At 37.4% G+C, this 14,079-nt stretch overlaps 1 protein-coding gene across 4 annotated transcripts in view; it reads left to right on the top strand.

Moving 5' to 3' along the window:
- Nucleotides 1–14,079, top strand: part of LOC149804349 (metalloprotease mig-17-like) — a 78,845-nt gene that overhangs the window by 33,549 nt on the left and 31,217 nt on the right. For all 4 annotated transcript variants that reach the window (XM_089939214.1, XM_089939222.1, XM_089939230.1 and 1 more), the window contains one exon: nt 12,428–12,462. In XM_089939214.1, the coding sequence (XP_089795340.1) occupies nt 12,428–12,462 (35 nt within the window). The remainder of the gene's footprint in view (nt 1–12,427; nt 12,463–14,079) is intronic.

The raw sequence follows: 14,079 nt of genomic DNA, 5'->3' as shown, positions 1-14,079 counted from the left end.
ACAGGTACAACCCCCTCCATCAACCCATGCACGTGCATGATGCTGGGTCAGACTGAACCTGGCACGCCCGAACGTTTTCTTATTTTGATTGTATTTACTACAGGATGGTACATATCAATTGATGTTACCTCGTATCAGTTCTATTTCCTTTGTCTAGATTTAGTTTTGTAAATGTATTGATGATACATCGATGCGTGTATGTAATGATTTATTTCAAGAACATCCTATCGAAGATTGTTAATTAGAACCACGACCTTCTGCTATTTATTCTTACCCCTCTTTCAATGACTTTGGATAAAGAACTGATATGTATAGATCCAAAATGACTTGACTCTAGGACTCACAAGAAACAGGGTTTCGTCTGGAGGATTCATCTGACGTCCAAAATCAAACTGGTAGGACCTTTAAATCATGAGCTTCCTGTCGTTTACTGTTGAGTTCTCGGATTAAAAATCAGCGGTATCTTCATTTGTAGTAGCCATATTCACTACAATATTCACAGCCTGAGGCATGAAAATGGCCGACGTTTTTGGCATATTAATATGTCTAAATATGTGTTTACAGTAAATTCCCGCTTCACCTTTCACTGTCGCGTTTCATGATGGATTCCGAACTCCGCCGGGAACCCAGGGATATAGTACATCGTCCTGTATAACTCTGTAGGCTTAAGACCGTTGTCCAGAAGCGTTGTACATTCTTCCTCTTGCCTGTCTACTAGCTGGGCGAAAGGGAATAAAGCCGTAGTTGATTCGGAGGCTATAGCCTTTTCGAAGTGCAGAGTATAACTAGATGCTTAAGACACCACAGTCACAGAGCCAAATTTTAAATGACGTATTGTAATGTCTTTTAAAAATCATCACTCTCGTTTGTACAAACATTATTCTCCTCCTCTTATTCTACCTCATCGGAATCTTTCCATACGATACGGCCGAGTTTGCATGTGAAACTCGTCATTATTGTCGTTTCCTTGATTATTTATACGTTGTGACCCTGTCTCCTCCCCATTTCATGTCTAATAAAGGTTGAGGGATGTATCACCAAAAGTGCGTGCTGTACTTAACAGCAGGTCTGGATTTCTTGGGGACAGCCTGATATTATCAAAGTTTTAGTGATGTTGTAATTCTCTGTTTGCAAGTTCATCATCTGCTGTACGGGCCAAGTTTGGGTTTAGTTATCATATCTACTCTGTTTAATTATTGGGGTTTTTTTTTCTTCCTGCAAAAGTAATATTTTTGAATCTTGTTTGGTCCCTCTTGAGGATTGCATGTGGGGCACTCTCTCTTGAAAAGTCCAGAATCCCCACTATTGTAGAAAATAAATTTCCTACCTATTATTATCGATGGAGATATGCTTGAAAAATTCCTTCGATTTTCAGCAACAGATGCAGTTTTAATTACATCTGACATCAAAGCTCCCAAGGTTGATTTCATGGTTTCCTCTTATGCATGTCAAGGCACGAAAGACACATTTCTGTATTTGATCCCTGTCCTTATTTTTGTAGCAGTGGAAGCCCACACGCTCAATGCGATATACTTCTGTTCAGAATTTAGGCTGACATAAAGGACGTTCTTTCTGGATGGACGACAATAAATGACCTGATTTGTAAGCTGAACCAACGAATTATATAAATTGCTTCCTCTATAGTTCGTTTGTGAACACTGACAGCATACTGATCTGCATTTTGTCTAGACATACTTTACTTTTATTAATCTCGAAGATTCTTGTAGGCTGCTGTTATATGTGATAACACTCGGTCCATTTTTCAACTGATGCGTTCTGTGTGCGTTTGTGTTGTCTCGGGAGGAGTTCATTGAATTAAGATCGTTTTTCTGGTTACGAGTGAGATTTCTTTAAATAATAATTTGGTCCCTTTAAAAACCAGCACTACTTAAAATTCACTCGTTTCCCTTCCAAACAGTAGCAAATAAAAATTCTTTAATTTCTTTCGCAGACTACTGATGGACTTCCGCGCATTTGGCACATTTGGTATGAAAGGTCTGCCAGATTGTTTTATCAGCGTAGGTCGTGCTCCTGTGTGTATATTAAATGCTCTCCTAACTTTTATTTGTTTTTGCGCTTACATTTGTTGATTAAAAGCAGGCATATTTTATGCCGGCGGTGAGTGTATTGTATGTATGTGATTGCTGGTTGACATTCCTTATGTGTTCATAGTAGTTTGAAGAGGCATTGCATATTTCCCTTGATGATAGGTTAACATCTTGTCTCATGTATGGATAGTTTAAGTATTGTCTAATGAACTGGCATTTGAACATTACAGTCCAATGTGATACAAATCTTGGCTTCTCCTCGTGTTGCCATGACCTACGTGTATTGAATTGCTAATCATGTATGTGTTCTTAGTATATTTGCTGAATTGTGTCATGGCAATGCGAAATACATTTCAGTGAAGTCGAGTGCATCACGTTGGTGAAATTTATGACGGTTAGCGTCTTTGTGGTGTACACCACCACCCATACTTGCATTTATAATGTTTCATGTTCTATTTTTGAACACGTCAGCTGGGTTTCCCAATTTATGAATTGGGGTAAATAATTTTGCTGACGACAACCTATTAAACGACACCTTCCCCGCTCTAGGCAGGGACGTGCTTGTCTCTGGTGGTCATGGTCGATAGTAAGACAGAAACCCTGCATTACACCAGGAAATCCTACTGTCATTTGGTTGCTGTCATTCTTTACCTAACCCCTATACCTTGAGATTCACTTCATGAAAGCTCCCCATGTCAATTGTTATTTGTGATATTTTCAGCAGTAGTTTTGTTTTTGGCAGCCGCTGAAACTTTTAGATTTTCCCACTCCTTCTCATATCAACTTCACCATACTGATGAGATTAAAAATTATTCATGTCAAGCAAAAGTGGTGTTACGTTGAAGTAGGACACCGTTGCAAAGGTTCCTGGTGTAAAATTACCTGGCGAATCCAAAATATCCCGAGTAAAGAACTTGTTTTCCTTCCTATGTCTGGAAAATCAAAATATATCTCAGTTTATGAACTTGTTTTTCTTTCTATGCCTAGCAAATCCAAAAATTTTCGATTTAAGCACTTATTTTCTTTCCTCTGCCTGGAAAAAAACAAAATATTTTAAGCACTTGATTATCTTTCTATGTCTGGCAAATTAAAAAATATCCCGGTTTAAGAACTTAATTTCCTTCTTATGTCTGGCTAAACCAAAATATCCCGGTGTAAGCACTTGATTGTCTTCACTCTGTTTATGTTGTGAATCTTCTTTTTTTAAAGCCTCTCCCTTAATCTTATAAAGGGAGTTTTCTATTGTGAAGATTTGGCTTCATATTATAGTTTAATCGATTTTTATCCTGAAGACAACATTAAACAGTACTATTAATACTTTGATTTATTAAAACACACTCTCTGATACACTTTCATTGCTTAACGCATGCTTTGGTACAATAAAGATAGCTTAATTTAGTAGGATGCTTCATTCAGTTAATATTTCCAGTCAAAGCTAGGGAAAAATAGAAATTAAGGGCGTTGGAATTAAACTGCATCCGCTTCTAAAAACATAGTAGAATAGATCACTTGCGTTTATATATAGAGGCAAAAATACTGTAATTCCCTTGATTGTTTTATTGTAAATTATTAGCTTTCTAAACATATGAAAGTTTATCTTCTGTTACGTGTTTAGGCTCGAATAAACAGTAACACAGAAAGAGTGAAAACAACAAGCTTTGAAAAATACAACAAATAATTTATTTCCCTGGAAATATTCCGTAAAATTGAAAACATATGAACTTACGGTTTCCAGAATCAAATCCAAAAATAATCCAAGAATAATCCAAGAAGAAATTTTTATAAGTTGTAATATTAAATGTTCTGATGATTCCAAGTTCGAGTCCCGACGAAGAATCCAAGATGGAAGGCGATGACGTATGGTGTATCCTGTACTGTTTTAACGTCTACAGTTCCTTGTAGAAACATAATAATTAATCCTCCGGTCTTGGAAATCCAAATATTTTCAAGAAATGTCCTTGTTCAAAAGTTCTGTATGAATACAATAATATTTCCAGAGAAACGAATAAATCTTCTAGAGTCAAAATAATCTGAAGAAACATTAACATATAACTCAAAAACTCAAAATCTTAAATACTGGTCACAACAAAAGAAAACAACTTGACATCAAGTGTTTAAAAGCCCAGACTCTCTCTCTCTCTCTCTCTCTCTCTCTCTCTCTCTCTCTCTCTCTCTCTCTCTCTCAATAAACATCACTATTACTACTTAGGAAATGCCTAATTGATAAGAACCAATCATTTTACTTCTAGAAAAAGTTGTTTACTTGACCCTCAGTCAAGGCCAGGAACGAAGTCAAAAATAGAAACAAGTGTTTATATTATAAGGTATCTAAAGAAAAACTCAAGTTAAACTGAATTTTCTGGAAAATATCAAATTCCTAGTAAACAAAATTATATTACATTGACATATAAAGAAAATAAAAAGATTCCAAAACCCACAAACAATCAAATCAAATCAAACACAAATTAAATCAAACATAAATTACATCAAATATATGTAACATTTATTATGATTGTATGCGTGACTTTTCCGTTTGCAAATTATCCGTGATAGTGTCTTTTCAGAATGTTTGAGAGGGAGGTTGTCAAATTACATTGATTCGCTGCTCACAGCTGATTGTTTTGAAAGCGGTTCCTAGATGTTAATCGTTCTACCAATAACATGTTTGTACATGGAGAGTTGGGCTGATATCCACTGTATGCAAATAGATATGATACCAATAGCGCTTGTACTTTTTACCTCAATGATATATCACACCCAATGACATCATTTCATGAAAATAGCCAGCAACTCGATTTATAAGTGGTTCTAACATAATGGCGGGCAGGCGCCTTTGCTGTGTTTTTGTTTCTACTGAAAACGCTGTACCTGGCGCTAAATTTGTTCAACCATACGATTATAGATGGACATTCCATTATTCAGTTACAACCATGATTAGAATGTTGAGTCCTGTCCAAGACACAAAATAGAAACATTCTATTTAAAATGCGAGTCTATGCTATACAAAAATTGTGGAGTAGATAGCCATTTTAACGTAGCCGCCTATCTGGTATATAGCCATTCTGCGGTACCCCGAAGTCAGGTATATAATCATACTGAGATACCCGACGGTCTTGTACATTGTCATTCGAGATGCCTTGATGTCTGGTAAATAATGCTCCAAATGACTATACATCAAAGACGTTATGAACTACAGAAGTACTACCTCGAATTAGACTGGGATGATCTACAAAGATGTATCCAACAAATGCATTATAAACATTAAATTGGCATAACTCACAAAGTAAATGTGTAAAATTACTGTAAAAATATGACTTGTGACGTTACCTTTTAGGTTAGTGGTTCCCAACCTTTTAAGGCAGTGACACCGTTTCCACAGTCCAATATGTTTTGCCGCCCTAAACAAATCTCCACGATCCTATAGAACGTCCTCGCGACCCTGATTTGTGTTGCGACATGGGGATTTTGCACCACTGTATTAGGTAATACGCTATTACTGCATATCCATAATATCACACAACGCGCATGTCGTTTTTTATTTGTTGATTATTTTTATTTTTTTTATTTTTGTTGTTGTTGTGTGCAATCCAAATATTGTTTTAACCATTCTTTCCTTAAATCATTATGTTCTGCAATCTAAATAAATATGCGGAAATATAGGAGACATACAGGAAACGAACAACATGAAAGGAAATGTTAACTTTCTTTAAAAAATGATATTGAACATAAATACAATTTTGTACTCATCCGTCCTGTGTATCTCTCAGTTAGAAAACTTTAAATTGACCCTTATCATTGGCAGACACCAAGCATATATAAATTATTATAATCGCTAAAAACGAAGGTTTAACGATTGTAAAATACCTAGGTCAATAAGTGTTCAATGCATTCCAGCTTCGATTCTCTTCTCTCTCCTCTCTCTCTCTCTCTCTCTCTCTCTCTCTCTCTCTCTCTCTCAGGATTTATGCGCATGCGGGTTTCTATCGACCCATTATTCATATACATTTATTTATTCCCTTATGCAACAATCTGTTTTATATGAATTGTGTATTTTATTGACTATGTGCTTTTGCATACGTCACATCAATAATGTTATGATCTAAAAATATGGTCACTTCTCACTTTCCTTAACTCTGACTGTCCCTCGGCTCCTGTCGCTAATCCCATAGTCAAACGTGTGCACAGATGAGGAATGACAAGCTCATGGCGTGAATTACGAGTGATGATTTCAGTATTTATTATATAGCCATCGTTATACAATTCATGATAATGGCTACTTTGTCAAAGACTGTTCTGAAACCTTGGATCCGGTACGCACCAGACAGAGATTTACATTACTCGCTGCTAAGGATGAAGTCAGCTAACTACGGTCACGCAGCAATCACGTTATATTTAGACTCAGTGTACAATATGAGTAAATGAACGGAAGCAATGTAAAAGAACAACAACATAAATCTTGTCGTTTTATTCTGAAATACAATTTTATCTAATAAGCACATTATCAGTACAGTAGCGTGATACGGTTGCATGTATCGCGTCTTGTTTGAGAGCAGGACATGCGATCATGCTTGGCCTATCGGATCTCGTGAGATCCAATGTTCTACCGCTTTTAAATTCTACGCAACACAAGCATCCAATCAATTGGAAGGTCACTCGGTCATTACGGTAAAAGTCGAGAAATAGCTTGTCTTGACGAAAAAGGCCAAAAGAAGTTCATATTGGTTCCCAGATCAAGTTATGATTGGATAATCGCTCGGCCATTTCCTTCAGTTAGTGAAATAACCGCGGATATGGTATGAATGTTCTTATGTTTTGTTTTGTTATTCATCATTCGAGTTCCAAGATGACCATAACATCACCAAATTGTTTAGCTTCTGTACGTGAGTGTCTGATCAGACTAATTTATGCTCCAAACTGTCTTCGGCACACTTGACAGGGGATGCCTCTTGGGTTTGCTTGACCAGCAGAGAACATGATGCAGTTTTGAGATTTACGATGCTCGCGCTTCTATATTGCCCCTGCAATTCTCCTCCTCTGTAGATCCAGTATAGCTGAGACTAGACCAGGGTCAGTGTTGAAGCGTTTCAGGGGAGATTTGAGGGTGTCTTTAAAACGTTTCCTCTGACTGCCCTGAAATCGCTTACCCTCCTTCAGCTCGCCGTACAATATCTTCTTTGGTAGTTGCTCTTCTGACATCCTGGTGACAGAGTCTTCCCATCTCAATGGTTTTGCATCATGGCAATGCTTCCGCACACCGTCCAGGTTTCGCAAGAATACAACAGCGTCGGCTACACAGTGACTTTGTAGACCCTATGTTTAGGCAGTAGATTGGTCCCTCTGCGCTCCCGCACATTTACACATAGTCTGCCAGAGGCCAACCTTGCTTTAACAATTCTTCAACTGGTTTCATCATCGATGTGTACTGTATGTGACAGTGTGCTGCCAACATAGGTCAGTTTGTCCACTGCCACGATAGTTTGGCCACTTACTGTGATGATAAGCTCTACGTATGGCTTTCGTGGTATTGGTTGATGCATCACCTTTGTCTTCTTGATACAGTTTGTGAGACCGATATTGTCACAGCTGAAGAGAAAGGATCCATACTGTGTTGTATGTCAGACTCACATTTGGCATTCAGGGAACAGTCTTCCGCAAATAGATGATCACGAAAAATAACATCACGTAACGTAGTATCCACTTGTAGTCTCTTTAAATTGAAGAGCTGGCCGTCTGTTCAGCATCTGATGTAGATCCCAGTGTCACAGTCACAGAAGGCATCAGTAAGCATGACAGAGAACATCATACTGAAGAGGGTCGGGGCCAACACACGTCCTTGTTTGACTCCATTGGTGACTGAGAATGGTTCATATAATTCACCGTCATCCACGACACAAGCGAGCATGCCAACATAGAATTTCCGAACAATCACACAGAATTTCTCTGGACAGACATATTTTCCGTGGTATTCCAAAAGCCTCCACGGCAAACTGTGTCAAAGGCTTTTGTCAGGCCCCCAAATGTTGTGTACAGGTTGAAGTTTTCTTGCTGACATTTTTTCCTGGAATTGACGAGCTGCAAACACCATATAATTGGTCCCTGGTCCTTTCATGAAGCCATCCTGACTCTCAGCAAGAGCCCTTGGTCGATTGATCTATGTAATGCACGCGGCGGTTCAGCAGAATTCTGACAAGGATTTGGCCGGCTTCTGACAGCAAGATGTCCCTATGGTGTCGCATGATTGTATGTTACCTTGCCTCTTGTATAAGTGGACGATGAATGCATCCTTGTATTCATGGGGTATAGTTACCTGAGTCCATATTGCCAGGAAGAGTTCGGTGCGTTTCTGTACCATGTGTAAGCCTCCGGCTTTGTATATTTCTGCTGTATAGCATCTAATCCAGGTGCTTTGCAATTTCACAGCAGGTCAATTGCTTCCACAGTTTCAGTCAGCTTTGGATGATCAGCAAGTGACTTCCACTTTGGGCAGTCGATCAGTTGTCTCATCGCTGATAGATCACTGTTTATAATAGTATGTTTTGAAGTGGTCTGTCCATCTTTTAAGTATCTTTCCGTCCATTGTCAGTGAGCATCGTGGTTCTATCAGCGGTCAGTACTGGAGATGTCCCTGATGACTGTGACCTGTAGATTTTCTTCGAAGCATCACACAAGTTCTTCACGTCATTCCTGTCTGCGTAGGACTGAATCTCATTTGAGTCATTGTTTAGCGACGAGTCTTGCAAATCTGTGTTTGCATTAGCCAGTCCTCTTCGTGTTGTTGAAGGTTGCCGTCTTAGGTGATGAAGTGTTGTCTTCTAAACAGTCCCTCTGTAGCTTGTTTCTCATTCAGAAGTCTCTGTATCTAAGTATCATTTTCATTAAACCAACCTTGATATTTACATGGAACTGGACCGACGATTTTTGATGCATTTGAGTAAACAGAGTGCCTGAAAGATGCCCAGGTTTCCTCGACATTCTCGGAGTGTATATCGATTGGTTCCAGTTGGCTGTACGTTTTTCGACAAACGCCTGTTTCACATTCTCCTGTTCAGTTGGGCGACATGAAGCTTTTAGGATAATTTTTTATGCTTTTGTGGTCGTCTGCTTGGCTGATTCCGAATATCGAGCTTCGAGATTATGAGCCTGTTGTTAGTCCAGCATTATGTACTTCTCATGATCTTCGTCACTCAAACATCCTCCCTGTCTCTTTACCTGTCAATGAATTAGTAAGATACCAGTGCTTGGAGCGTGGTTTTCCTGTTCTTCCCATGTTCTCTGAAGGAGTCCGTTTCTGTTGCATTTGCTAAAGCCATTATTGCCGTTCAAGGAATATATATAAATTTGATATGTTTGGTGAGTGCGCCAGATATGTTCCGATTGTGACTTTATCTCCTTCCGCCGCCATACTGTTTGATATGAACGAAATTAGTTCAGAATGTAGTCCTCAGCGCGTCAAAATTACATCAGAGATGTCTTTCTCGATGTGACGGAAAAGGCCGGGGGCGTTTTTCTTGATTTGGTTACTGTATTGACATGTGGACAAAGTGTATATATCGCTCTCTGACTGAAAAAGACCGAATATATTCCGACTGGCACCATGATCAAGTAACTGAATCGACAATCTGCATATATTGCTCTCTGTCTAATTCTATTTATCCTTGTTCAGATGGAGACTACACCATAAATAATTAGTGAAATCTAAAATTCGCCCCTTACAACTAGTCCGATTATACCAAAAACAAATACTATGTGTATGGCCCCCACATCTTGTAGCTATCCAATTATGGCTTCACTTTTTCGTTTGACCGGGATTTATCAACCATGACTTTTTAACAAAACTACCCTCAACACGTTCCTATGAACGACAACAAAAGCTACAACTGTTTTATTTTTCCTTCGACCCATTTTGTACGACCAACAATGTCAGCTTCCACTGTCACTTTTTAGCGGATTGGGGATGGCAGTCTTTACATTATTTTAAATCTTAAAATTAAAATTGAGCACGAGACATGTCTAAAGGCGAGACGCAACCCTACTTCGCTAAATGTTTTTCGAGAAAAAAAGTCAAAAAGTAAAATGTACGGCTACTTGTTTAAAACGCAAGTTCAAGAAAAAGGATTTGCACTGTCATGAGTTCTCTTCTATCTCTGGAACATTGAAAGCCTTGATCGATTAAACTTTTATATTAAATTTCCAGAGCTTCTTATGTTTTTGTTCCTGTGCAGCATCCTTTAATATTGAACACTATACTTTTTAAGTACACACGAGCTGCAATTTTCGACACATTACTGCCGTTGTCGGCGCAAAGAAACAGGACATCATTTAGCTTCCTATCTACTTTACCCAGTATTCTCTGCGAATGGTCCGAAACGTAATGCCAATGAATTTTTCAATCAACCATGAACATTTTTATCTTTTCATCATGTTGGGAACCATAGAAATTCAAAAAGGCTAATCAGATTGAAGGATATCGTAATGACAACAGAAAATTGAATTGTTACATTTTAAATATTGCTCTTAGAAAATATATAAACCTTTGTTGAACATGCATATATTATTCACTGAACATTCATTTACCATTAATTTATGTTCTATACTTGCCCTACGATCACAAACTTCCTCATCAGTTTGCTATCACAAAAGTCCTCTTTAAATCATGTCATTTTTCATTTAAAAAATATATATGAAATTTCACCCTTCTGTCGCAGCCATATGTCACCCTATACATCCGATTCGGCAGATGGAGATAAAGTTGCAGTTGCCGTTGTAACATCACAGGGTACCATCTCGAGCCATTAATTGAATAAAGTCTCCATTTTCTATAGCACAAATTACAGCCATACTGAAATATGTAAGCTACATCAAAACCTAAACAAACAAAAAACAAAAAACAATATTTGCTGATTTCCTTTTCCACACTAAAAGCCCGAAGAATCTTTTTGATCTGACAGCTCGTTAATATCGGAGATCTTAATGAAACATGATTTGATTTCCAGATCTTGGAAAAGATTGTGTGTACTCTTGATTACCTAGTCACTTTGCTATTTAGGGTGAAGAAATATCAGACTTTGATATCAAGGGTAAAGAAAGATCAGACTTTGAAATTAAGGATAAAGAGAGATCACACTTAGATATTAAGGCTAAAGAAAGATCAGACTTTGATATTAAGGGTAAAGAAAGACCAGACTTTGATATTAAGGGTAAAGAAAGATCAGACTTTGATATTAAGGGTAAAGAAAGATCAGACTTTGATATTAAGGGTGAAGAAAGATCAGACTTTGATATTAAGGGTAAAGAAAGCCCAGACTTTGATATTAAGGGTAAAGAAAGATCAGACTTTGATATTAAGGCTAAAGAAAGATCAGACTTTGATATGAGAGTAAAGTAAGATCAGACTTTAAGGATAAAGAGAGATCAGACTTTTATATTAAGGATAAAGAAAGATCAGACTTTAAAATTAAGGGTAAGGAAAGATCAGACTTTGATATTAAGGGTAAAGAAAGATCAGACTTTGATATTAAGGATAACGAAAGATCAGACTTTGATATTAAGGGTAAAAAAAGATCAGACTTTAAAATTAAGGGTACGGAAAGATCAGACTTTGATATCAAGGGCAAAGAAAGATCAGACTTTTGTAATAAGGAGAAAAAAGATCGGACTTTGGTATTAAGGGTAAAGAAAGATCAGACTTTTGATATCAAGGGTAAAGAAAGATCATACTTTGATATCAAGGGCAAAGAAAGATCAGACTTACGTACTGAAGATAAAGAACAATCAGACTTTTGTATCAAGGGTAAAGAAAGATCATATAAAGCAGCTGCAGATTACGGTGCCTCGTAAAACGCTTCAAATTTCCCAAGATGTCGTATATTTTAGATGACTTTATCATTCTCGCTCACAAAACTGTTAATGAGATTATTAAAACTGCATATGAATTTTCATTACTAATCAGAGAATGCAGTCACTACCTCTACATTTATCTCATAAACTCTCCCAGACTTCATCGCGCTACGACTTAATTAATTACGGTAACAAGTGAAGTCTTATCAATTACGTTTTGGCAGAATGTTCACGTCATTTTTGAGCTGTGAATCAAGAGCTGATTGTACGAAACCGAACATCCTTAAGGTCGTACATTCGTCAAATTCCCATATCATTTTAGTGGGGCTATACATCAGTATATATGAAGACCTGCATTGTTTTTAACAATCTTGTTTATATAAAAGGATGGTAAATTCTTGCATGCAAACGGGTGTAGCCGAACGCCCAAATACATATATATAAAACATTCGGCCTTCAATAGACTTAGACTTCATTTGTACCAGTCATAACGTGGAGATGCAGGGTTTTTTTTTAATGTATTTTTTTTTCTCTCTTTGCAGGTATTCTCTGAGCAAAAACAGTGCAAACGTAGATGGTGAGTGCTCACTTAGTATTTCTTGCCTACAGCCATAACCTTGGATTGACTGTCTGATTTAATCATTGAAGATGACATAGAAATTCCTATAATGTGAAGTTAGTTCGCACTGATTGCAAAAACGTGGTATTCAATACATTGTTTGGTCAGAAAAGTACAATTTTACGTCATATAAGCCTGTATTTATAAGAGATCTACAGCTGGGCAGGTCTTGTGGCCAGTCATTTAAAGTACCTACATTTCCTGAATTTTTTTAGTAAACAAAACTTTTTATTTGCTCAATTCGTATTGCAAATGTATGGTTTCATTTGTGCACGTCACGGCCCAGTCAGAAGAATCTGTAAATTCACGGGACTCGACGAAATAGAAAAAGCAACTCTGGGTGGAAAGCGTCTTGATCGCAAGAACACGTGTCCATTAAATCGTTGCGTTTTACTAGTGTCACCTTAAAGTTACTGCTACTGTTTTATGACTAACCCCATTAAGCACTGTTTCATGAGGCTAAACCCTTAAAGTGACAGTCACCTTTTCTTGAGGCCAGCCCCTTACAGTGACAGCCGGTGTTTCTTGAGGCCAAGTCCTTAAAGTGACAACCAATCTTTCACATGCTACAGTGATTCAGATGGGACTGTTGGGTACCTACATTTGCCATATCAGATGTTCCAATCTTTGTTATTGGTTCAGACTATGAATAGGTACATCAAGTTCTATGGCTGATTTGCAGGGATAGCACAAGCTTATATGAAGTACAATCGTAAATTTCTAACCAAACAGTTCGAGTCCAAATGATACATATAAGAATACTGCAGCGTACGAAAAATAAAAGCACAACTGAGATCAAATGCCAAAACACAATAAATGGCACGTACCACTTACGCAACAAAATAATTCGAAACAAAAGTAATCGACACAAATGTACAAAGACACAACAGTTGTTGAAGAATATCTAAAACACTTTATCACTATATTTTGTTTTGATGATACATTACCTGTACACCATATAATATTGCACATACGCATAACGGAAATCTGACGAACACCGATATGAAGCCATGTTCTGTTGAAGCTTCAATTCACCAATCAAATTATAGCTTTCACATTTATGAAACTGTAAAACTTAATTCGGAGCACATCGTTCTTAACAACATCTTTCCCTAGCATGAAATGTCACTCTTATTGTGATAGGTTACTAAACTAAGAGAATAAAAGAATCGGAAGGTAAAACATGAAACCTTTATCGATGCATGTCAGATCTATTCTTTAAAGTAGATCTCGATTCTATTCACTTTGAAACAGATTACGTTTCATCTGACATTTAGAAGGAAGTATTGTAAACTGCTAGTGTGTGTGTGTGTGTGTGTGTGTGTGTAAATGTTTCGTCAAAAGGTAACAAGGCTTGCCTCGTTTTCTTTTAATGAAAAATGTTTACAACTAGTACATTTAATATCACATACAAATACATATACTTGAATTTCACACAGAATTATTATTGACTGCAGGCAACTTTGTATTGACGAAGTGAGTGAACTCCTGCTCAGTTGTGTCCGTTAAAAATGTAGTTTTGTACCTTATGCGGTTGTTCACAATCCTATCTGCAAATTGATAAGTTGCTTATTT

This window comes from Sinohyriopsis cumingii, chromosome 2 (assembly GCF_028554795.1).
Source record: "Sinohyriopsis cumingii isolate HCF-2022 chromosome 2, ASM2855479v2, whole genome shotgun sequence".
Lineage (NCBI taxonomy): Eukaryota > Metazoa > Mollusca > Bivalvia > Unionida > Unionidae > Sinohyriopsis > Sinohyriopsis cumingii.
The sequence above is the reverse complement of the archived record's forward strand: the minus strand, read 5'-3'. Positions and strand labels throughout refer to the sequence as shown.